The following is a 26,995-nucleotide window of genomic DNA, read 5'->3' as shown; positions in this document are numbered from 1 at the left end:
TTGGGGGCGTTTAAGAGATCCGTGGATAGGTTTATGGACGAAAAGGGATTGGTTTAGGTTAGTGGGTCATTGTTTTTTAACTGGTCGGTGCAACATCGTGGGCCGAAGGGCCTGTTCTGCGCTGTACTGTTCTATGTTCTATGTTCTATGTTCTATTCTTGGAGAAAGAAAAGAGAATGTGTTCCAGTCACAGCTAGGATGTAGAGAAAGATCAACATAATGCAAGGTAGGTCCATTCAAAAGTCTGCTGGCAGCAAGGAAGAAGCTGTTCTTGAGTCAGTTGGTATGTGACCTCAGACTTTTGTATCTTTTTCCCGACGGTAGAAAATGGAAGAGAGTATGTCAAGGGTGCTTGATTACGCTGGCTGATTTGCCGAGGGAGCAGCAAGTGTTGACAGTGTCAACGGATGGGAGGCTGGTTTGCGTGATAGATCCGGCTACATTCACAATCTTTTGTAGTTCCTTGCAGTCTTGGGCAGAGCAGGAACCATACCAAGCTGTGATACAACCCGAAAGAATGCTTTCTATGGTCCATCTGTAAAAGTTGGTGACAGTCATAGCTGACATGCCAAATTTCCTTTGTCTTCTGAAGAAGTAGAGGTATTGTGAGCTTTCTTAACTATAGTGTCGGCATGGGGGGACCAGGTCAGGTTGTTGGTGATCTGGACACTGAAAAACTATTTCTACTTCGTCTCCATTGATGTGGACAGGGGCACGTTCTCCTCTACGCTTCCTGAAGTCAGTGACAATCATTTTGTTGACATTGAGGGAGAGATTATTGTCGTCACGCCTGCACTGCCCTCATCTACCTTCTTGATTACCCCTTCAACAAACTTAATCAAATTTGTGAGAAATTATTTTCCACTCACAAAACATGCTGACTGTCACTAATCAGTCCTTGTCTCTCTAAACGCCTGTAGATCCTATCTCTTAGAATACCTTCTAACAATTTATCCACTACAAACGTTAGGTTCACCAGTCTGTAGTTCCCAGGTTTTTCCCTGTTTCTCTTCTTAAACAAAGGCACAACATTTGCCACCCTCCAATCTTCAGGCACTTTGCCGATGATTCATGTATCTCTTTTAGGGGACGAGCGATTTCCTTCCTATCTTCCCACAATGTCCTGGGATAGACCTCATCAGGTCTTAGGAATTTATTTACCTTGATGCACTTTAAGACTTACAGCACTTCCTTCTCTGTAATATGTACATTCCTCAAAACATCACTATTTGTTTCCCCAAGTTCCCTAACATCCATGTCTCTCTTAACAGTAAATACTGATGAGAATACTCATTTAGGATCTCACCCATCTCTTGTGGACCTGCACATAGAGGACCTTGTTGATCCTTAAGATGCCCTACTATCTCCTTACTCTTTTGTCCTTTATGTTTTTGCATAAGCTCTTTGGATTCTCCTTTGCCTTATCTGCCAAAACAATCTCATGTCCTCTTTTTGCCCTCCTGATTTCTCTCTTAACTCTACTAAACACCTTCTATACTCTTCAAAGGATCCACTTGACCCCAACTGCTTATGCATGTCATTTGCCTCCTTCTTCTTCTTGACCAGGCCCTCAATGTCCCGAGTCATCCCAGGTTCCCTACTTCTACCTGCCTTGCCCTTCACTCTAAAAAGAATGTTCTTACTCTGAACCCTGGTTCACATACTTTTGAAAACCTCCCATTTCCTAGCCATCCTTTTGCCTGCCAATAGACACCACCAATCAACTTTTGAAAATTCCTGTCCAGTATCACAAAATTGGCCTTGCCCCAATTTAGAATTTTAACTTTTGGGCCAGACCTATCATTCTCCATAGCCAACTTAAAACTAATGGAAGTGTGGTCACTGGTCCCAAAGTGATCCCTCACTAACACTTCTGTCACCTGCTCTTCCTTGTTTCCCAAGAGGAGGTCAAGTTTTGCCCCTTCTCTAGTTGGGTCATTCACATACTGAATGAGAAATTCCATCTAAATACATTCAACAGATTTCTCCCCATCCACGCCTCTAATACTATGGCTGTCGCAGTCAATGTTGGGAAAGTTAAAGTCCCCTATTATTACCACCCGATTTTTCTTGGAGCTACCTGTAATCTCCTTACATATTTTCCCCTCAATTTCCTGTTGACTATTTGGGGGCCTGTAGTACAATCCTATTGAAGTGATCTCCCCCTTCTTATTTTTCAGTTCTACCCATATAGACTCAGTGGGCGAACCCTCAAATATATTCCTCTCAGTAACACTGTGATGTTTTCCCTTATCAAAAATGCAACTACCCCTTCTTATCCTGGTTCTAGAGCTCCCACCAGCCACAGGAAACATCCAAACTGCAACTACTCTGTCGATCCGTATAAGAATTTTGAACACTTCAATCAGATCACCTTTCATTCTTCTGAAGCCTGGAGAAGACAGGCCTTATCTCCTCAATCTCTCCTCAGAGGATAATCCTGCCATCCCAAGAATCAGTCTGGCAAATGTGACGCCACTGTTTAGCAAATGCAACACCACTGTTTAAAAAAGGAGGTGGGTAACTAGACGCGGGTTAGCTTAACTTTAGTAGGGAAAATGCTTAAATCTATCATCAAAGAACAAATAGCGAGACATCTGGATATAAACTGTCCCATTGGAAAGACGCAGCATGGGTTCATGAAGGGCAGGTCATGTTTGACTAATTTGGTGGAATTCTTTGAGAACATTACATGTGCAGTGGACAATGGGGAACCTGTGGATGTGGTGTATCTGGGTTTCCAGAAGGCATTTGACAAGGTGCCATACCAAAGATTGCTACATAAGATAAAGTTAATGTATTAGCATGGATAGAGGATTGGTTAACTAACAGAAAGCAAAGAGTGGGGGTAAATGGGTGTTTTTCTGCTTGGCGATCAGTGACTAGTGATGTGCCTCAGGGATCAGTGTTGGGACCGCAATTGTTTACGATTTACATAGATGATTTGGAGTTGGGGACCAGGTGTAGTTTGTCAAAATTTGCAGATGACACTAAGATGAGTGGCAGAGCAAAGTGTGCAGAGGACGCTGAAAGTCTGCAAAGGGATATAGATAATCTAACTGAATGGGCAAGGGTCTGGCAGACAGAGTACAATGTTGGTAAATGTGAGGTCATCCATTTTGGTAGGAATAACAGCAAAATGGACTATTATTTAAATGGTAAAAAAATTGCAGCATGCTGCTGTGCAGAGGGACCTGGGTGTCCTTGTGCATGAACCTCAAGGAGTTGGTTTGCAGGTGCAGCAGGTAATGAAGAAGGCAAATGGAATTTTGTCCTTTATTGCTAGATGGATGGAGTTTAAAAACAGTGAGGTTATGTTGCAGCTGTATAAGGTGCTGGTGAGGCCACACCTGGAGGACTGTGTACAGTTTTGGTCTCCTTACTTGGGAAAGGATATACTGGCACTGGAGGGGGTGCAGAGGAGATTCACTAGGTTGATTCCGAAGTTGAGAGGGTTGGCTTATGAGGAGAGACTGAGTAGACTGGGGCTATACTCATTGGAATGAGGGGAGATCTTATAGAAACATGTAAGATCATGAAGTGAATAGATAAGATAAAAGCAGGAAAAGTGTTTCCACTGGTGGATGAAATTAGAACTAGGGAGCATAGTCTCAAAATAAGGGGGAGCAGATTTAGGACCAAGTTGAGCAGGAATTTCTTCACCCAAAGGGTTGTGAATCTGTGGAATTCCCTGCCCAGTGAAGCAGTTGAGGCTCCCTCATTGAATGTTTTTAAGGCAAGGAGAGATAAATTTTTGAACAGTAAAGGAATTAAGGGTTATAGTCAGCAGGGAGGTAAGTGGAGTCGAGTCGACAAAAAGATCAGCCATGATCTTATTGAATGCCGGAGCAGGGTCAAGGAGCCAGATGGCCTATTCCTGCTCCTAGTTCTTATGTTCTTATGCTCTTATTAAACCTTCAGTGCACTCCTTCTGTGGAGTAAGGGTATGAAAACCAAAACTGTAAGCAATACCCAAGGTGCAGACTCACCACCAAGGCTGTTTACAATTTCAGCAAGAATCTCTAACTCCTGTACTCCAGTCTTCTTACAGTTAATCCGGCAAATAGGAACATGAGAAGGCCGTTCAGCCCCTCATTCAATTGGATCATGGGTAAATGGTATTGATGATCCAGGATGGCACAGGAGCTTTTTGCAAGCTGTGCCCAGCATAGTCTCTAATTCTATCTTATATTCTCATTCCATGCTTTTAAAACTTTAACTCTTAAACATTCTGCACACTCTCCTTTACTTTCCAATGAACGGTATGCTTTGTCTGCGGAGCGCGTAAGAAACAATATTTTTTTACTGTATACTAATACATGTGACAACAATAAATCAAATCAAATCAAAATTATTTTCTGAATCCCATTACCATCTTTGATTCCATTACCTTCCATACACTTACCGAACAATACTAATCACTGCTCTCCATGGAGTCAATACAGTGCAGGAAGAGGCCATTTGGCCCATTGAGTCTGTACCGACTCTCCAAAGCAGCAGTCTATCTAAGGCCCACCCGTTCACTCTATCCCTGTAACTCTGCACATTCACCATGGATAATCCACCTAATCTGCACGTTTTTTGGACTGGGGGAGGAAACCGGCAGCACGGTAGCACAGTGGTTAGCACTGCTGCTTCACAGCTCCAGGGTCCTGGCTTTGATTCCCGGCTCGGGTCACTGTCTGTGTGGAGTTTGCACATTCTCCTCATGTCTGCATGGATACCCCAGTTTCCTCCCACAGTCCAAAGATGTGTGGGTTAGGTTGATTGGTCATGATAAGAAATTGCCCCTTAGTCTAGGGATTGTAGGTTAGAGGGTTTAGTGGGTATAATATGTAGGGATATGGGGGTAGGGCCTGGGTGGGACTGTGCTCTGTGCAGACTCGATGGGCCAAAGGGCCTCTTTCTGCACTGTAGGGTTCTATGATTCTATGAAAACCCACTCAGACACGGGGAGAACGTGCAGACTCCACACAGTCATCTGAGGGCCAGAACTGAACCATGTCCCTGGCGCTGTGAGGTAGCAGTGCTAACCACTGTGTCATTTCAGTATTTTTCTTTCATAGGATACCTAATAATCTCAGTTTTGGTTTCTTTAATTATCAGCCCCTCCAGCACCATAGCTTTCTGAGGGAGAATGTTACAGATGGCCTTTGAACATAAGAAATAGGAGCAGGAGTAGGCCATCCAGCCCTTCGAGCCTGCCCCGCCATTCAATAAGATCATGGCTGATCTGAAGTGGATCAGTTCCACTTTCCCGCTTTCTACCCATAACCCTTAATTCCCTTGTCTATCAAAAACCCACCTACCCGTGACTTAAATATATTTAGTGAGGTAGCCTCCACCACTTCAACCGGCAGAGAATTCCGGAGATTCACCACGCTTTGAGTGAAGAAATTCCTCCTCAACTCTGATCTAAACCGCATCCCCCCATTATCTTGAGGCTGTGCCCTCTAGTCCTGCTATCCTTTCTAAGCGGGAAGAATCTCTCTACCTCTACCCTATCCATCCCCTTCTTTATCTTATACGTCTCTATAAGATCCCCCCTCATCCTTCTAAACTCCAATGAATACAGACCCAGTCTATTTAGTCTCTCTTCATAGTCCAACCCCCTCATCTCCGGTATCAGCCTAGTGAACCTCCTCTGCACTCCCTCCAAGGCCAAAATATCCTTGCGCGAGTGCGGCAACCAAAACTGCACACAGTACTCCAGCTGCAGCCTCACCAGTGCCCTGTACAGTTGCAGCAAGAACTCCCTACTTTTATATTCTATCCCCCTCGCTATAAAGGCCAACATTCCATTCGCCTTCTTGATCACCTGCTGCACCTGCAGACTGGATTTGTGCGACTTGTGCACAAGGACCCCCAGGTCCCTCTGCACCGTAGCATGCTGCAGCTTTTCGCCTTTTAAATAATAATCCCTCCTACTATTATTTCTGCCAAAGTGGATAATCTCACACTTGCTAACATTGTACTCCATCTGCCAGGTCCTTGCCCACTTGTACAGCCTATCCAGATCCCTCTGCAGACTTTCCACACCCTCCACGCAATTTGCTTTTCCACTCATCTTCGTGTCATCAGCAAATTTCATCAACCTACACTCTGCCCCCTCCTCCAGACCATCTATAAAAATGGTAAATAGTTGAGGCCCCAGCACCGATCCCTGCGGCACTCCACTAGTCACCAACTGCCAACTTCTTCACTCAAAGGGTGGTGAATCTCTGGAATTCTCTGCCCGTTGAAGTGGTGGAGGCTGCCTCGCTAAATATATTTAAGTCACGGGTAGATAGGTTTTGGATAGACAAGGGAATTAAGGGTTATGGGGAGAAAGCGGGAAAGTGGAACTGATCCACTTCAGATCAGCCATGATCTTACTGAATGGCGGGGCAGGCTCGAAGGGCTAGATGGCCTACTCCTGCTCCTATCTCTTATGTTCTTATGTTATGTTCAACCAGAATAGCACCCATTGATACCAACTCTCTGCCTTCTATTAGACAGCCAATCCTCTATCCATGCTAACATCTTACCCCCCACTCCGTGCACCCTAACCTTCTGCAGCAACCTTTTATGAGGCACCTTATCAAACTTTTGGAAGTCTAAAAACACTACATCCACCGGTTCCCCTCTGTCTGCTGCACTACCCACTTCCTCATAGAACTCCAATAAATTCGTCAAACACGACTTCCCTTTAATGAATCCGCGCTGCGTCTGCTCAATCAAACCATTCTTTTCTAGGTGCCTCGCTATTTCTTCTTTGATGACGGATTCTAGCATTTTTCCAACTACAGACGTTAAACTAACCGGCCTATAATTCCCTGCCTTTTGTTTGCTACCTTTTTTAAACAGCGGCGTAAGATTAGCCATTTTCCAATCTTCCAGCACTTCCCCGGAATCCAGCGAATTTTGATAAATAATTACTAAGGCATCCACTATCACCTCTGCCATTTCTTTCAGAGCCCTGGAATGCATTCCATCCGGTCCTGGGGACTTGTCCACCTTCAGTCCCATTAGTCTATCAAGCACTACCTCTCTAGTGACAGTAATCACATTCAGGCCCTCAACTCCTACCATCCTTCTATCTTTAAGATCCGGCAAACTATTCATGTCCTCCTCCGAGAAGACCGAGGCAAAAAACTTATTTAAAGCCTCAGCCATTTCCTCATCTCCCACCACTAAATCCCCCCTCTCATCCTCTATGGGTCCAACATTCACCCTAGCCAGCCTCCTCCTCCTTATGTATTTGTAAAAAGTCTTACTGTCCTTTTTTATATTTAGTGCTAGTTTAGCTTCATAGTCTATCCTTCCTTTCTTTATCACCTTCTTAGTCATTCTTTGTTGATTTTTAAACCTCTCCCAATCTTCTAATCACCCACTACTTTTAGCCACTCTGAACGCATCAGCATTTAATTTAGTACTCTCCTTTATTTCCTTCGATAACCATGACTGGTTACCCCTTCTCCTACATTCCTTCTTTACCATTGGAATATATTTTTGCTGAGCACCGAAAAAGATCTCCTTAAAAATCCTCCACTGTTCCTCAGCCGTCCTACCAACCAATCTGTGCCCCCAATCCACATTCCCCACTTCCGCTCTCATCCTATCATACTCCCCTCTGTTCAAACAGAGGACACAGGTCCGGGACCCTACTTTCTCATCCTCCATCTGCATCAAAAATTCAACCATGCTATGATCACTCGCCCCAAGGGGATCCCTCACAAGAAGATCCCTAATTCTACCTGCCTCGTTACAGAACACCAGATCTAAGATAGCTTTGCCTGACAACGTGCTCTCTGATATCCCCCTGAATGGCCGAGATCTGGCTAACTCCTTTAATCACCTTAAACACCTCAATTGTATTATCTCTCATCCTCCTATAAGAGGAGGTGGATGTGTAGTGGTTTAGTCACTGGATGAGTAACCCAGAGAGCCAGGGTAATTCGCTGGGGACCCGCGTTCGAATCCCACCATGGCAAATGGTGAAATTTAAAATCAATGAAAATCTGAAATTAAAAATCTAATGATGAGCATGTAACATAAAAACCGTTTAGGAAAGGAAATCTGCCGTCCTTATCCAGCCTGGACTACTCCAGAGCCACAGCAATGTGGCTGAATCTTAAATGCTCTTTGGGATAGGCAATAAATGCTGGCCCACATCCCATGAACAAATTAAAACAAAGGGACGAGCTGCTCCATGCTCGTCACCAATTTAACGGAGGGGAGGCGATGGCTGAGTGGTATTATCACTAAATTAATAATCCAGAAACTCAACTAATGTTCTGGGGCCCAGGTTCGAATCCCACCACAGCAGGTGGTGGAACTTGAATTCAAAAAAGGAACCTGGAATTAAGAATCTACTGATGACCATGAAACCATTGTCGATTGCCGGAAAAACCCATCTGGTTCACTAATGCCCCTTTGGGAAGGAAATCTGCCGTCCTTACCCGGTCTGGCCTACATATGACTCCAGAGGCACAGCAATGTGGTTGACTCTCGACTGCCCTCTAAGGGCAACTCGGGATGGGCAATAAATGCTGGCCCAGCCAGCGACACCCATGTCGCATGAATGAATAAAAAAATAATCTGTCTATGGTACATAAGAAGCAGGAATCGGCCATTTGGCTGAACTGATTTTGGCTTTAACTCCACTCTCTTAACTCCCTTGATGATCAAAGATCCATCTAACCCAGCCTCGAACATATTCAATGATGAAATTCCACCTCATCTCTGAGGAAGCCCTTTGATTTGAAGATATGCCCCCTAGTTCTAGATTCCCCATGAAGGGGAAACACCCTCTCAGCATCCACTCTGTGAAGCCCCCTCAGAATCAGGGCCCCCCCTCCTACCAGGGATCATCCTTGAGACACAGAGGCAAGACTTGTACCAACTGAGACAGCGCTGACCAACAACAATCTAAACCAGCTAACACATTCACAGAAACAAAAACCCACATATAAAAACATAAGAACTAGGAGCAGGAGTAGACCATCAGGCCCCTCGAGCCTGCTCTGTTATTCAATAAGATCATGGCTGATCTTTCCGTGGACTCAGGTCCACTTACCCGCCCGCTCACCATAACTCTTAATTTCTTTATTGTTCAAAAATGAGAGGGAATATTTGTTCTGTCTTATTCACATACAGTGTGATAAGTGATGTAATTGACTGATGAGGTAGGTTCCAAGGGCTGAGTGTTGCTGCTACCAGGTTATCCCGGCCATTTGTGAAGGACGATATCTAGTCAGGCCTGGTTCCTACCTGGCCTTTCAGTGTTACCATTCTGTGGCGCCATCTTCCTTTGTTTAAAGAAGCCACTCGGACCCAGATACTGAGCTTTGAGCTGTACATCCACACATCATTACAGTACAGATTCCCACCTGCAAAGGAAAATCCACATGATACTTTATTCCATGTTGGCAGCGTGTATTTAAGAATATCATTGCGTCTAATTTGTTTGTCTGAAGTAGCGCTTTACATGATTTATTTCTGAATATACCCAGACAAACAGAACAGAAAAGAAATACTTGCTTTTATAAAACCATAGAACCCTACAGTGCAGAAAGAGGCCCTTCAGCCTATCACATCTGCACCGAATACAATCCCACCCAGGCCCTACCCCCATATCCCTACATATTTTATTCACTAATCCCTCTAACCTAAGCATCCTAGTACACTAAGGGTCAATTTTAGCACGGCCAATCAACCTAATCCGCACATCTTTGGACTGTGGGAGGAACTACTGATATAGGTACTACTGATGTAGGTAAGAAGAGGGAGGCACTCGTGAAAAGGGACTATAGGGAACTGGGTAGGCAGCTGAGGAAGAGAAAAGCAAAGGTAGTAATCTCAGGATTGCTGCCTGTGCCAAGGGAGAATGAGGGAAGAAATGAAATGAGGTGGAGGGTGAATGCGTGGCTGAGGGACTGGTGTAGAGGGCAGGGATTTCGGTTCCTAGATCACTGGGACCTCTTTAGGGGTAGGTGGGACCTCTATAGTAGGGACGGGTGGCACTTAAATACCAGGGGGACTAGTATCTTGGCGGGAAGACTGGCTAAGGCTACCGGGGGGACTTTAAACTAGAAAGGATGGGGGGAGGGAACTGTGATGGGGAAACTGGGACGGAGGAGGTTCGCTCCCAGGTAGGGGAGGACCGCAGGCAGTATGGGAGGGAGGTTAGACAGGTGGTGGAGATGGGAAATGCCCAGACTGAGGGGCTGAAGTGTATATATTTTAATGCAAGGAGTATAGTGAATAAGGTAGATGAGCTTAGGGCGTGGATAGCTGTTTGGGATTGTGATGTGGTGGCCATTACGGAGACTTGGATGTCTCAGGGACAGGACTGGGTACTTCAGGTGCCAGGCTTCAGGTGCTTCAGGAAGGACAGGGAGGGTGGCAGAAGGGGTGGTGGCGTGGCACTGTTGATCAGGGATAGTGTCATGGCTACAGAGAAAGAGGATGTCGTGGAGGGATTGTCTACAGAATCTCTGTGGGTGGAAGTTAGGAACAGCAAAGGGTCAAAAACTTTGCTGGGTGTAATCTATAGGCCGCCCAATAGTGACAGGGAAGTTGAAGCGCAAATAGGGAAACAGATTCTGGAGAGATGTTTTAATAACAGAGTTGTCGTGATGGGAGACTTCAATTTCCCAAACATCGACTGGAATATCCCTAGGGTAAGGGGTATAGATGGGGAGGAGTTTGTTAGGTGTGTTCAGGAAGGTTTCCTGACGCAGTATGTGGACAAGCCTACGAGGGGAGAGGCTGTACTTGACCTGGTACTGGCGAATGAACCAGGGCAGGTGATGGATCTTTCGGTAGGAGAGCATCTTGGATATGGTGACCATAATTCTATCTCCTTCACAATTGCGTTGGAACGAGATAGGATCAGGCAGGCTAGGAAGGTGTTTGTCTGGGGTAAGGGGTGATACGAAGAAGTCAGGAAGTTACTTGGACAAATAAACTGGAAGGAGGCGTTCTTAGGGAAAAGTACCGAAGGAAGGTGGCAGATATTCAAGGAATGTGTGTCTGGAGCTCTGAATGACAACGTTCCGATGAGACGAGGGGGTTTTGGTGGGTCGAGGGAACCGTGGTGCACAAAGGATGTGTTGAACCTAGTCAGGAAGAAAAGGAAGGTGTACAAGAGGTTCAGGGAATTAGGAGATGTTAAAGATCTTGAGGAGTATAAGGACTGTAGGAGGGAACTTAAAAGGGAAATTAGGAGAGCCAGAAGGGGTCATGAGAAGACCTTGGCGGGTAAGATTAAGGAGAATCCCAAGGCCTTCTGTAAATATGTGAAAGGTAAAAGGATAAGAAGAGAAGGGATAGGACCTATAAAAGGTGAGGGGGGAAAGGTTTGTGTGGAACCAGAAGAAATGGCGGAGGTGCTTAACGAGTACTTCGCCTCAGTATTCACGGTGGAAGCCGATCTGGGAGATTTTGTTATGGATTTGCAGCAAATGGAAAGGATTGAGTACATGAATATTAAGGAGGAGGATGTGTTGGAACTTTTGAATTCTATCAAGGTAGATAAGTCGCCTGGACCAGATGGGATGTACCCCAGGATACTGTGGGAGGCGAGGGAAGAGATTGCAGAGCCCCTGGCGATGATCTTTGCGTCGTCAATGGAGACGGGAGAGGTTCCAGAGGATTGGAGGATTGCGGATGTAGTTCCTATTTTTAAGAAAGGGAACAGAGATAGCCCGGGAAAGCCCACTGACCTCAGTGGTTGGTAAGCTGATGGAGAGGCTTCTGAGGGACAAGATTTACGAACATTTGGAGAGGTTTGACATGATCAGGAATAGTCAGCATGGATTTGTCAAGGGCAGGTCGTGCCTTACAAGCCTAGTTGAGTTCTTCGATAATGTGACTGAACACATTGACGAAGGAAGTGCCGTGGACGTAGTGTACATGGACTTCAGCAAGGCGTTTGATAAGGTCCCCCATGCAAGACTTCTTGAGAAGGTGAGAGGGCATGGGATCCAAGGGCCTTTGGCCTTGTGGATCCAGAACTGGCTTGCCTGCAGAAGGCAGAGAGTGGTTGTGGATGGGGCTTTTTCTGAATGGAGGTCAGTCACCAGCGGAGTGCCTCAAGGATCTGTTCTGGGACCCTTGTTGTTTGTCATTTTCATAAATGACCTGGATGAGGAAGTGGAGGGATGGGTAAGTAAGTTCGCTGATGACACGAAGGTCGGTGGTGTTGTGGATGATCTGGAAGGATGGCAAAAGTTGCAGCAGGACATAGATAGGATGCAGGACTGGGCGGAGAAGTGGCAGATGGACTTCAACGCGGATAAATGTGTAGTCGTCCATTTTGGCAGAACCAACGGGATGAACGAGTACACTATCAAGGGCAGGAGCCTTAGTAGTGTTGAGGAGCAGAAGGATCTTGGGGTCCGGGTCCACAGGACTCTTAAATCGGCCTCGCAGGTGGAGGAGGTGGTCAAGAAGGCGTATGGTGTACTGGCCTTCACTAATCGAGGGATTGAGTTTAGGAGTCGGGAGGTAATGCTGGAACTTTATAAGACCCTTGTCAGGCCTCATTTGGAGTATTGTGCGCAGTTCTGGTCGCCTCACTATAGGAAGGATGTAGAAGCTATTGAAAGGGTGCAGAGGAGATTTACAAGGATGTTGCCTGGACTGGGAGGCATGCCTTATGAAGTTAGGTTGAGGGAGCTGGGACTCTTTTCCCTGGAGAGACGAAGGTTGAGAGGCGACCTGATAGAAGTTTACAAAATGTTGAGAGGAATAGATAGGGTGGATTCTCAGAGGCTATTTCCCCGGTTTGAAATGGTCGCTACGAGAGGACACAGATTTAAGGTGCGGGGAGGGAGGTTCAGAAGTGATGTTAGGGGTAAGTTTTTCACTCAAAGGGTGGTGAGTGAATGGAATCGGCTGCCGTCAGTGGTGGTGGAGGCGAACTCGCTGGGGTCTTTTAAAAGACTTCTGGATGAGTATATGGGGTTTAATGAGATTGAGGGTTATAGATAGGTCTGTAGGTTGGTAGGTGATGATGTGATCGGCGCAACTTGTGGGCCGAAGGGCCTGTTTGTGCTGTAGTGTTCTATGTTCTATGTTCTATGTTCTATGAAACCGGGGCACCCGGAGGAAACCTACACAGTCATGAGGAGAATGTGCAAACTCCACACAGACAGTGGCCCGAGCCGGGAATCGAATCCAGATCCCTGGAGCTGTGAAGCAGCAGTGCTAACCACTGTGCTACCGTGCTGCCCATATAGCACCTTTCACACCCAACCAATGTGTCCAAACATTTTGCAGCCAATGAAATCGTTTTGGAGGTCAAATTATGCACAGCAAGCTCCCACAAACATCGATGTGATACCGAGTGAATAATCACTTTCTCCTTGCGATGTTGGTTGAGGACTAAATGTTGGCCAGGACCCCAGGGACACCCCACCGTTCTCCTTCCAAACAGTGGCAAAGGTTATTTCACCTTCTCATAAGACAGCAGACACAGCCTCACTGTAATGTCAAGTAAAAGACAGCACTGCAGAGAGTGCAGCACTCTCACAGGACTGCATTGGAGTGTCCGCACAGGGGTTTGTGCTCAGGTGCAGGAGTGGTACCCTCACCCTGAGCCCTGAGGCACAGAGGCAAGACCTGTATCAATTGAGACAATGCTGACCAACAACAATCTAAACCAGTTATACCGTGATAACATATTCATGTAGAAACACTGTCCCATGTTCTCACACATTCACATACAACCACACGTTTCCACTCATTCACATACAAACACGTGTTCCCACTCATTCACAGACACGTGTGTTCCCACTCATTCACATACAAACATATGTGTGTTCCCACTCATTCACATACAAACACCCGTGTTCCCACACATTCACATACAAACATATGTGTGTTCCCACTCATTCACATATAAACACACGTGTTCCCACACATTCACATGCAAACATATGTGTGTTTCCACTCATTCACATATAAACACACGTGTTCCCACACATTCACATACAAACATATGTGTGTTCCCACTCATTCACATATAAACACGTGTTCCCACATATTCACATGCAAACATATGTGTGTTCCCACTCATTCACATATAAACACACGTGTTCCCACACATTCACATACAAACATATGTGTGTTCCCACTCATTCACATATAAACACATGTGTTCCCACACATTCACATGCAAACATATGTGTGTTCCCACTCATTCACATATAAACACACGTGTTCCCACACATTCACATACAAACATATGTGTGTTCCCACTCATTCACATATAAACACACGTGTTCCCACACATTCACATACAAACATATGTGTGTTCCCACTCATTCACATATAAACACACGTGTTCCCACACATTCACATGCAAACATATGTGTGTTCCCACTCATTCACATTGCCTGCACAGATTCTCCGATGCAGGCACCGCAACCCTAGGCAACCATTTCTAACCTGAGAGGTAGATATCATTCCGTAAGGCACACACAGCGAACTCAGATTTGGAATAGTCTGGTATTTTGGACAGTTGTGCCCATTCTCCAGTGCTTGGGTTGTATTGCTGGGTGTATGGCAGCATTGTGTAACCTTTCCTGTCGCAGCCTCCCACCATGACGATAACTTCCGCCACATTCATGAATCTGAGCAAAAGAAAAGTCTCAGTGATTAAGACTGGGTTTCCAGCTGGATCCACGAAATAGGAACAACAGCGTCGCAGATTTGTTCCCGTGCGGGAACAGGCCATTTGACCCATTGTGTCTGCACCAGCTCTCCAAGTAAGCAAGCCGCCTAGGGCCATTCTTCCAAAGTTTTATTTATTTATTAGTGTCACAAGTAGGCTTACATTAACGCTGCAATGAAGTTACGGCGAAAATCCCCTAGCCGCCACATGTTCAGGTACACTGAGGGAGAATTTAACATGGCCAATGCAACTAATCAGCACGTCTTTGTACTGTGGGAGGAAACCGGAGCACCCGGAGGAAACCCAACCAGACACGAGGAGAACGTGCAGACTCCGCATAGCGACCCACGCCAGGAATTGCGCCCAGGTCCCTGGCGCTGTGAGGCGGCAGTGCCCATTTTCTCCCCGTAACTTTACACACTCTTCCTTTTCAATCTAGTTCTCTTTTGAATGCTTTGACTGTCCCTTCATCCATCACAATCTCAGGCGCGATATTCCAGATCCTAACCGCTCACTGCGTGAATAAGTTTCTCCTCGTGTCACTTTTACCTCTTTTGCCATTAAATTTAAATTTGTGCTGTTTCATTCTTGATCCCATTTCACCAGTGGAAGTAGTTTCACCGTCTCCTCTGTCCATAAGGTGTACCTGCATTCTCACATGCCTACAGGTTTGACTCTATTAGGGATTGCTATGTCTCAGGGACGTGGCACTTTACAGCTGACAAAGTAGTTTTGCATTGTACTCACTGTTGTAATGCAGAAATCGCAGCATTTAACAGGAGGCTCCAAGGTTATGAGGGGCATGGACAGAGTGGATAGTCAGGAGCTTTCTTCCAGAGTGGAAGAGTCAATTATGAGGGGGCAAAGGCTTAAGGTGCGAGGGGAAAGGTTTAAAGGAGATGTACGAGGCAAGTTTTTACACAGAGGTTAGTGGGTGCCTGGAACTCGCTGCCGGGGGAGGTAGTGGAAGCAGATATGATAGTGACTTTTAAAGGGCATCTGGACAATTACATGAATAGGATGAAAATGGAGGAATATGTTGCCTGGAAGGGTAGTGGGTTTTAGTTCAGTCGGGCAGCATGGTCAGGGCAGGCTTGGCGGTGCCGAAAGACCTGTTCCCGTGCTGTAATTTTCTTTGTTCTTTAACTTTGTGCATAGCCACTTCCTACAAACAGAACCCGGGTGCAATAACCAGAAACCCAGTTTGTGTGTGATGTTGTTCAGGGCACTGAGAGGAATGTTTCTGCTCCTTTTCAATAAAACCTAAAGAAATAGGCCATTCGGCCCCTCGACCATGGCTGCTCCAACATTCCTCACGTGCACTTTCCTGTCCTCTCCCCCGTAACCCTTGATTCCCTTACTGATCAAAACTCTATCCATCTCGCCCTTAAATATACAGTCGGGCTCTGCCCCCCCCACAGCTCCCTGCGACAAGGAGTTTCAAGGACTCACAAACCCTCAGAGAGAAGAAGTTCCTCCTCAGCTCAGTCTTAAATTGGCTCCTCTTTATTTTCAAAATAATTAAAAGAATCGTTAGTGTTTGCCTGTGAGAGTGGATGGGATCTCAGTTTATTGTCTCGTTCAAAAGATGGTCTGTTACCACCAGAGAGCTTTGCTTCCTTGCTCTACAAAACATTTTGCTGGGGCAATGACGTTCCTGCAAATTGATTAGATTTAACATTACTATAGACTGGGTTACAGAACACCAGGACAAGCTACGCCTCCTCTCTTAACCCCTTATAACTCACCCTCTCTCAGTAAGTGACATCACTATGACACAACCCCTTAACACACACGCTCAGTAAATTTAAAGTGATTAGAATTAACCCTATTCTGTACTGGCAGCATTTCTGACAGTGTAGCACTCAGTCAGCGTGTCAGTAGAACGTTCCAGAATTGTTACGGCACAGCAGGAGGCCATTTGGCCCATAATTGTAGAACAGAATCATAGAAGGAGGCCATTCAACCCTTCAAGTCTGCACCAACAACAATCCCACTCCGGCCCTATTCCCTCAACCCCATGTATTTACCCTGCTAATCCACCTGACACCAAGGGGCAACTTAGTACGGCCGATCCACCTAATCCACACATCTTTGGACTGTGGGAGGAAACCGGAGCACCCGGAGGAAACCCACGCAGACACGAGGAGGATGTGCAAACTCCACACAGACAGCGACCCAAGGCCGGAATTGAACCCGGGTCCCTGGCGCTGAGAGGCAGCAGCGCCAACCACTGCTGGTTGTGTCTGCATCAGATCTCCAAACGAGCATCAGTTGGGATTAAACGGTCAAGGGACTGATAGGGAGGGTGACTTGAGCATGTAAAGTTTATTTATTAGTCACAAATAGGCTTATATTAACACTGCAATGAAGTTACTGCGAAAATCCCTGAGTTGCCACACTCCAGCACCTGTTCGGGTACACTGAAGGGGAATTTAGCACAGCCAGTGCACCTTAACCAGCACGTCTTTCAAACTGTGAGAGGAAACCGGAGCATCTGGAGAAAACCCACGCAGACACGGGGAGAATGTGCAGACTCCGCACAGACAGTGACCCAAGCCAGGAATCCAACCCAGGTCCCTGGTGCTGTGAGGCATCAGTCTAACCACTGTGCCACCGTGCCGCCCTCTGGCAGGGAGGTAAGAGTGCAGTGAGCCGCGGTGGAGGAGTTTAACGAAAAGCTTCAACTTACTTCCTCGGTCTTGTCCTTGGAGACACTATCTCATTGCCAAAGATGTGATACATCCTTGCTTCCTGAAGCAAGGGCAAGCACTCCTTCGAGCTGAGAATAAGCTCGTCTGTTTCAACCCTCTCAACAAAATATATCGGATTTAATAAGGGAATTCGAACCCGCTCCAACAGCTCTTTCAGCGCGTGGCTCCGATTGGACACCTCATGGCGGACCCAATGCATCACAGCTTCAAAGACGGTCTCCTCCTTCGTAACAGCCAAAAGGTCACTGGACAGCAGGTCGCACAAGTCATCCTTAGACAACTGCAAAAATTCCTCGTGCTGGATCACATCTGAAAAATGTTCCAGGAGAAATCTCCTGCTTTTCTCCGACAAGGCCTGGATGGAGAAGTGGTTGGCAAAACTCAAGAAGCCGAGGCAGTTACAAGAGTCCAGTTGGTTCTCCAAGAATTCCACGCAAGCTTGTCGGAGCACCAGGATCTGGAAGAGGTCAGACGCCTCCAAGAGATTCTGAACGTTGTCCTCTCTGATGTCCACCCCCCCTCCGTACATATAGTCAATCATACAGTCCATGGTGTCTGCAGAGATCCCTTTGATGTCCACAGTGTCCTGCTGCCTTTCCAGGAGATCAGTGCTGAACATTTTCCTGAAGTAGATGCTGTTAGCAGAGAGTGTGGCACGATGGCAGTGGAACTCATGGCCATCGATACAAAGCACGATATCGGTGAAGAGTCTGCTCTTACGGAAAGCGTTCAGGTTGCTTAAGACATCTTCAGCGTGACATGCCTTTAGGTTCAGGTCTGCGGTGGGAGTCTTGGTGGTTGTTTGCATCTCTCTCGCTGTGTGTTCTGTAACTGTGTTCCCAAATCCCATGACTGGCTGCAATGATCTCCCCTTTTATCCAGACATTCAAAATATACGTAATGAATAAAATTCCTCCGACTGCTTGGGATAGTGCCACTCACAGAAATCTCCTAAATCCCTCTGAGATCCACCTTATATCTTTCACTAGGAACCTAAGGAGGACATTCAGCCTATCCTAGCTGTGCTGGCCCTTTGAAAGACCTATCCAAACAGCTTGATTCCCTTCTCTCTCCCAACAGTTCTGCCTCTTTTTTCTATCTTATCCAATGTTTATCCAACTCTTGTTTTGAAAGTTCCGACTGAATCTGCTCCCACCAGTTTTTTAAAGAGTGCCTTCGAGATCGCGCCGTTACAAAAAAAGTCTCATCATTTTCCTTGTGGCTCTAGTGATTTTCAGTCAATTTTAAGACCAGAAAGTGCTGGATAAATCCAGGGGGTCCGGCAGTATCTGTGGAGAGAGAAACAGAGTTAACGTTTCGAGACCAACCTTCTACACAACCGCTTCCACAGTATTTTGCTTTTACCATTAATCAGTTGTTTGACAAAACAGATTCGCTGCAAAGAGAGACGTGACACCAACAACTTTCATCTTATAAGTTCATAAGATATAGGAGCAAAATTAAGCCATTCAGCCCATCAAGTCCGCTCTGCCATTCGATCATGGCTGATAGGCTCCTCATCCCCATTTTCCTGCCTTCTCCCCATAACTCTTCAACCCATCGCCAATTAAAAATCTGCCTAACTCCTCCTTAAATTTACTCACTGTCCCAGCATCCACCGCACTTTGGGGTAGCGAATTCCACAGATCACAGAATCACAGATTACCACAATGGAGAAGAGGCCCTTCGGTCCACTGAGACTGCACCGATGCATGAACCATTGAACCATAGAAAATTACAGCTCAGAAACAGGCCTTTTGGCCTTCCTTGTCTGTGCCGAACCATATTTTATGTGTTAACTGCCCTGGCCTGCCGCCCTAATCTCATTTGCTAGCGCTTGACCCACAGCCTTCAATGTTATGACGTGCCCAGTGGTCATCCAAGTACTTTTTAAAGAACGTGAGGCATTCTGCCTCCACCACTCCCCCAGGCAGCGCATTCCAGACCATCACCACCCTCTGGGTAAAAAATCTCGCACTCGCCAAGACAATTACAAGAATACCAAATTTCAAATTTCGGAGCCGTGAGGTCATGTTGCAGCTGTACAAAACTCTGGTGCGGCCGCACTTGGAGTATTGCGTACAGTTCTGGTCGCCGCATTATAAGAAAGATGTGGAGGCATTGGAAAGGGTGCAGAGGAGGTTTACCAGGATGTTGCCTGGTATGGTGGGAAGGTCTTATCAGGAAAGGCTGAGGGACTTGAGGTTATTTTCGTTAGAGAGAAGAAGGTTACGAGGTGACCTCATTGAGGCATACAAGATGATCAGAGGGTTAGATCGGGTGGACAGTGAGAGCCTTTTTCCTCGGATGGTGATGGCTAACACGAGGGGATATAGCTTTAAATTGAGGGGTGGTAATTATAGGACGGATGTTAGAGGTAGGTTCTTTACTCAGAGGGTAGTAAGGGCGTGGAATGCCCTGCCTGCAGCAGTTGTGGACTTGCCAACTTTAAGGGCGTTCAAATGGTCAGTGGATAGGCATATGGATAACATTGGAATCGTTTAGGTTAGAGGGTCATTAGATTGGTTCCACTGGTCGGCGCAACATCGAGGGCCGAAGGGCCTGTACTGCACTGTAATGTTCAATGTTTAATGTTCAAACACTCACAGAAGGATGCTGATTGGTCAGCAGGTCAACTCTGATTGGCTGAGACATTAACATGAGAGAATTATCTTGAGAGAACATCAGGGAATTATAGCCCCCAGAGCTCCTGGGTATATCAAAAAAAGGTGCAAGATTTCTCAGAAGGAGAGTCGCTATCTTAAGGAGACTGTACAATGGCGAGACAGGAGCAGAAACACAGTAAAGATCGACGCTGCCTCTCACCTTGCTGCCTCGCCCATGTAACCTTCTGTTCTCTTCCTGCTGTGCTAACACAACAATCACTGATAGCCATTGCCTGTGCCACACAGGGCACAAACATCCCAGACCCACTCAAATGCACACTCTGAAGTCTGGCCCTTGCTGTTTGACAATGTTGGTATATAAGAGCAGGGATGTATTGCCGAAGCTGTATAAAGCTCTGGTCAGACCCCATTTGGAGTATTGTGAGCAGTTCTGGGCCCCCGTTCTAAGGAAGGATGTACTGGCCTTCAAGGGTCTCCAGGGGAGGTTCACAAGAATGATCCCAAGAATGAAGGGTTTGTGATATGAGAAGCAGTTGAGGAGTCTGGGTCTGTATTGTTTAGGAGGATGAGGGGGTGGGATCTAATTGAAACTTACAGAGTACTGAGAGGCCCGGATAGAGTGGACATGGAGAGGACGTTTCCACTCGTGGGAGAGACTAGAATGCAACGCAATCTCAGTGAGGGGCTGTTCCTTTAAAACTGAGATGAGGACGAATTTCTTCAGCCTGATGGTGGTGAATCTGTGGAACTCATTGCCACAGAGGGCTGTGGAGGCCAGGTCATTGAGTGTCTTTAAGACAGAAATAGATAGGTTCTTGATCAATAAGGGGATCGAGGGCTACGGGGAGAATGGGGATGAGAATCATATCAGCCATGATTGAATGACAGAGCAGACTCGATGGGCCAAATGGCCTAATTCTGCTCCTATATCTTATGGTATTGTAGTCTCACCGACCAGAATCCCCAGACTGGGTGACCTCCTCTCCACAGTCATCAGAGGAGGGGGAGATCATGACCGCAAATGTGACCTCTGCCACCCCATCGATGGGGAGTCGTGACCCACCAGTTTGTAAAACACTTGCAGCTGGAACATACACCCACCAGTACCCACACAACAAATTCAGGCTCCTTCTAACCTAACCCTTGCCATCAATAGATTGGACCCAGGATACTAATTCACAGATCCCTGAGGGTGACAGGGCAGGTGAATAGGGTAGTTAAGAAGGCATATGGGGTCACTTTTGTGTCACCCTTTTTTGGAAACACCAGGTGTGTTAAAATGCCAAAAGGGCCTTCTCCCGGATCAAGGACCTGAGGGAGACCCCCCAATCGGAGGCTGGCAGCTCTATTTAATAGAAAGAAATCCCACAACACCAGCTTAAAGTCCAACAGGTTTATTTGTAGCAAACACCCCAAGTTTTCGGAACAGGTTGTTCCTTCATCAGGTGGGTGGGAGTTCCGATCACAAACAGGACACAAAGACACAAACTCAATTTACATGCATAATAATTGGAATGTGAGCCTTTACAGCGAATCAATTCTTAAAGGTACAGACAATGTGAGTGGAGAGAGCTTTAAGCACAGGTTAAAAGGACGTGTATTGTTTCCAGACAGGAAAGTTGGTGAGATTTTGCAAATCCAAGCAAGTCGTGGGGGTTACAGGTAGTGCGACATGAACCCAAGATCCCGGTTGAGGCCGTCCTCATGTGTGCGGAACTTGGCTATCAGTCTCTGCTCAGCGACCCTGCGTTGTTGTGTTCCGAAAGCTTGGGGCGTTTGCTACAAATAAACCTGTTGGACTTTAAGCTGGTGTTGTGAGGCTTCTTTCTTTTTTACTCCAGTCCAACACCGGCATCTCCACGTCAGCTCTATTTAATGGCAGTGCCTGCGGGGAGGGGCTGCCTGCTGCTGGTGTAATGCCCACCTGAGACCAATTACCATCACTGCACCCCTCGTCACTGTAATGTGATGTCAGGAGTTGGGAGTGGGGAGGGGTGCTCAGCAGCAGGCATTCAGAGCAATCCTGCCCCCCTCCCTTTGAATCTGTCCCCCCCAGCAACCACCCCCCACCCGCTCCCCCCCAAATCTTGGGTGCCCGTAAGCAATCCCACATGGGTCTCCTTGTCATGCTCCAATAGTAAGAACACCCCCCACCCCCACCGCACCCCCCCCCCCCCACCCCCCACACCCTCCCCCCACCTGCCGCTCACCCTGCCAGCCATTGGTTGAATACCAGTTGTGGCAGGATACAAAAGGGTTCAGGGAGGCAATTTTTTCACACAGAGGGTGGTGAGTGTCTAGAACGAGCTGCCAGAGGCAGTAGTAGAGGCAGGTACAAGTTTGTCTTCTAAAAGTTTGTCTTCTAAAAGTTTGTCTTCTAAAAAGCATTTAGACAATTACGTGGGTAAGATGGGTACAGAGAGATATGAGCCAAACACAGGTGGTGAGTGCCTGGAACGAACTGCCAGAGGCAGTAGTAGAGGTGGGCACAAGTTTGTCTTCTAAAAAGTTTGTCTTCTAAAAAGCATTTAGACGATTACATGGGTAAGATGGGTATAGAGGGATATGAGCCAAACGCCGGCAATTGGGACAGTCCCAATTTAAAAATAAAGGGCAGCATTTATAAATTGGGCCGAAGGGCCTGATGCTGTAAACTTCCATGACTCTATGGCTACCTAAGGGGTTCAGTTTGCAGTGAGGCAGGAAGATTATCCAGAGACCTTCCAGCCATGGACCTGCAGCCCACCTGCCTAATTAAAGGGGGTGGGGGCAGTGGCAGAGTGGCATTGTCTCTGGACTACTAATCCAGCGACCCTGGGTAACACTCTGGGGACCCGGGTTTGAATCCCACCATGGCAGATGGCAAAATTCAAATTCAATAAAAATCTGGAATTAAAAGTCTAATTATGAAACCATTGTTGAATGTGGTAAAAACCCATCTGGTTCACTGATGTTCTTTAGGGAAGGAAATCTGCCACCTTTACCTGGTCTGGCCTTCAAGTGATTCCAGAGACACAGCAATGTGGTTGACTCTTAAACTCCCACTGAAATGGCATTCAGGATTCAGTTCAAGGGCAATTAGAGATGGACAATGACCCAGCCAACGACAGCGACACTTCTGGACTGAATAAGGTGCTCCCTTCCTCCCCACCACCAACAACCCCCCCGCCATCAAAATCATTATGGGGAGGGCATTAAATCAGTAAATTCCACCCATTAACTCTCCCCACAGACATTGCCTGGCCTGCTGAGTATTCATGATGTGGAGATGCCGGCATTGGACTGGGGTAAACACAGTAAGAAGTCTGACAACACCAGGTTTAAGTCCAACTGATTTATTTGATAGTAAACTCATAAGCTTTTGCATCGTGCTGTTATACGCTCTGTCTGAGGCCAGAACTCTCCATTCACCTGACAAAGGGACAAACCCCGAAAGCTTGTGAGTTTACTACCAAATAAATCGGTTGGACTTAAACCTGGTGTTGTCAGACTTGTTACTGCTGAGTATTTCCAGCTCTCCCTGCTTTTATTTCAGGTATTTTGTGCATTGGGTCACTGACAGACAACGTCTCAATCTGACAATTCTCCTCCTTGCTTTCAACCCACTCCGTGGAAGCCACCCCGTGTACCTGCGTACTCTCCTCCAACCCTACAACCCTCTAATATGTTTACACTCCTCCAATTCTCATCTCCAGCTGCAGTGAACCTTAAGGTGCTGGGGCCCTCAGCTTTGCAATTCCCCCACTAGGCCACCCACCTCCCGATATCCCTCCTTCTTAAAGATGCTCCTTAACACCGACCCCTTTGACCAAGTTTTTTGATCCCTAGTCCTAATATCTCCTTATGTGACTAACACGGGCAGCACAGTGGTCAGCACAGCTGCTTGACAGCACCAGAGATCCGGGTTTGATTCCCGGCTTGGGTCAGGTCTGTGTGGAGTCTGCACATTCTCCCCGTGTCTGCGTGGGTTTTCTCCGGGTGGTCCAGTTCTCTCCCACATTTTGAAAGACGTGCTGGTCAGGTGCATTGACCCGAACAGGTGCCGGACTGTGACAAGCAGGGGATTTTCACAGTATCTTTATTGCAGTGAGAATGTAAGCTTACTTGTGACTAATAAATAAACTTTAATGTGTTAATGCCTGTTCCTGAGAATTACCTTGCGACCTTTTACTATGGAAAAAGATAAGTACAAGTCGTTATTCTTTATCTGTGGAATTCCCTGCCCAGTGAAGCAGTTGAGGCTACCTCATCGAATGTTTTTAAGGCAAGGATAGATAATTTTTTGAACAGTAAAGGAATTAAGGGTTATGGTGAGTGGGCGGGTAAGTGGAGCTGAGTCCACAAAAAGATCAGCCATGATCTTATTGAATGGCGGAGCAGGCTCGAGGGGCCGAATGGAGAGGGAAATCAGGGAGCGGGAATGGAGAGGGGGAGAATGGAGGGGGGGAATGGAGAGGGGGGAATGGAGGATGAGGGAATGGAGGGTGAGGGAATGGAGGGCGAGATAATGGAGGGGGGAATGGAGGGGAGGGAATGGGGGGAATTGGATAGAATGGGGGTGGGGGGGGTGAATGGGGATGGGGGGGGCGAATGGGGGAAATTGAGGAAGGAATGGGGTGTGGGGACCCACAACCTGCTGACCACCCACTCATCCGTGATGAAAAACAAACCTGCTGCAGAGAGGGTTCAGATGTCTCTCCCTGTCCCCTCACCCACCTGATTTGATAGGGACACGCACACATACACGCATGCACACACACACACACACACAGACACACACATTCACTAACATACACATACATATGCACGCACACATATGCACACACACACACACACACACACACACTTGGGTCAAATAAGAAAGGAGCGAGTGATACTATTGTTCGTTTGCAGCTGTCAGGCTCCATGAATTGATGTCAGATTTGGGGAGAACAGAGAAATTATTTTATCATCAGCCTGGAGTCCAGACTATAACAGGATTGGTTTAGATTTCGAGATGCTGGCGTTAGGATTCAATAGCTCTGTCCTCCTACTCAATCCTGCCAGCCTGAACAATGAGTTTGGACTGGGCTGCTGGGCTGGTTGGGGTTGGTGAGGCGGGGTGGGGGGGGGGGGGTTGGTGGGTGGGGGGTGGTGGTGAGTTCGATGACAGAATGACATTTGGGAAAGAGCTTCTTCATCTCTTCCACACTGTCCTTTTGTTTGCTCGCTCCGAGGCTGGTACACATTCTTATTGCTGAGCGGAACACACACACACACAGACACACATAGAAACACTCTCTCTCTCACACTCAGACACACACAAACATACACACACATACAAACACAGAAAAACACACATACAACAGACACACACAGACAAACACACACACACAAACACAGAAACACTCACACACACAACAGACACACACAGACACACACACACATACAGACAAACACAGAAACACTCACACACACAACAGACACACAGACAAACACACACACACATACAAACACAGAAACACTCTCACACGACACACACACAAACACATAAACACACACACACAACAGACTCACATAAACACTCCCACTCACACACAGACTGACACACACAAACTCATACACACATACAAACACATATGTACACAGACACCCTCAAAACATACACACACAGACACAGAAACACGCACACATTCGCACACACACACACAGACAAACACAGTAACACACTCTCACTCACACACACACACAGATAGGCACAAACTAACACACACATTGACAGACACACACTCTTTCTCATGCACACAAACACACTTACTCAAACACATACACACGCACACTATCTCACACACCCGCACACAGATACACACACACACACACATAAATACACACAGACACCTCTTCCAACCCCAACACAAACGTTTCACTCCGACAAACACTGGGGACAGATTTCATCAGTAGACAAATCCTATAATTAATTACCTTAACGCAGGCGCTATTGAATGCGGATATGTAAATACAACAGACACTGACGGACTCACAGCTTGGCAAACCATATTCTAGTTAATTTTTTTTGTAACTAACGCTTTTCTTTCCATCCTCCAACATTCCCCGCCCCCCACCACCACCTTACACACATAACACAACCATCTCCACTCCCCAAAATCAGTTTAAATGAAACAAAAATCATTTAAAAAAATATAGGGTGAAGGAGATGGAGAAACATTACTCAAATAAAGTTTCGCTCTGATCCGATCGCCTTCTTTAAAAAGGGCAACGTGTAACAACAATAAACCTTCTCCATTCATTAGCAAGGAGAAAGAACGATAGCGAAAATTGTCACTTTTAGGTGCAAATATTCTTGGCAGATGGCAGGAGCTTTGTCTGTTAATCCGCTTTTCCCTGTGACTTACCTTCTGTGACTGACTTGAGTCTTCCCAAATGCAGTATATAAATCAAGCTCTCAGCTCCTATATATTCTGTCTGTGTGTGTGTGTGTGTGTGTGCACTGATTATGCTGTTTATAAACACGACCAGAAGCTGATGGCATCAGACACCAACCAGTCACTCCGCCTCCTAGCAACTGCTAAAAATACCTCCCTGGGGGCGTGAATAACTGGGTGCATAACTGGATGGAGTTAGTACTGGCTCAGTTGCTGGTTAAAAAGAGGAAGGGGAAATAATTGAGAGCTGAAAAAATGTGATTTGGCATTTTTCCCTCACTCAGGGAACGGGGTGTATTGTTTTTAAAACTTCCTTTCTCTTTCATTGCTTACCTCTGCCCATCCAAATCCTTCTCCTAACGCTTTTTCCTTCTCTATGAACGGTATGTTCTGATAAACAAGGGAATTGAGGGTTATGGGGAGGAAGTGGGAAAGCGGAACTGATTTACTTCAGATCAGCTATGATCTTACTGAATGGTGGGGCAGGCTCCAGGGGCTAGATGGCCTACTCCTGCTCCCATTTCTTATGTTCCTATGTTTTGTCTGTATAGCCTGCAAGAAACAATACTT

At 46.5% G+C, this 26,995-nt stretch overlaps 1 protein-coding gene across 1 annotated transcript in view; it reads right to left on the bottom strand.

Moving 5' to 3' along the window:
• Positions 1–26,463, bottom strand: part of LOC145349446 (kelch-like protein 24) — a 36,036-nt gene extending 9,573 nt beyond the window's left edge. The window contains exons 1-4 of the mRNA XM_080197985.1: positions 26,396–26,463; positions 17,355–18,665; positions 14,437–14,621; positions 9,253–9,371 (exon numbers count right to left, since the gene is read on the bottom strand). Of these exons, the coding sequence (XP_080054111.1) occupies positions 9,253–9,371; positions 14,437–14,621; positions 17,355–18,226 (1,176 nt within the window). The 5' untranslated portion in view covers positions 18,227–18,665; positions 26,396–26,463. The remainder of the gene's footprint in view (positions 1–9,252; positions 9,372–14,436; positions 14,622–17,354; positions 18,666–26,395) is intronic.
• Between the last annotated feature and the right edge of the window lie 532 nt (positions 26,464–26,995).

Source organism: Carcharhinus amblyrhynchos, chromosome 10, assembly GCF_965287045.1.
Source record: "Carcharhinus amblyrhynchos chromosome 10, sCarAmb.v2.hapA, whole genome shotgun sequence".
Lineage (NCBI taxonomy): Eukaryota > Metazoa > Chordata > Chondrichthyes > Carcharhiniformes > Carcharhinidae > Carcharhinus > Carcharhinus amblyrhynchos.
The sequence above is the reverse complement of the archived record's forward strand: the minus strand, read 5'-3'. Positions and strand labels throughout refer to the sequence as shown.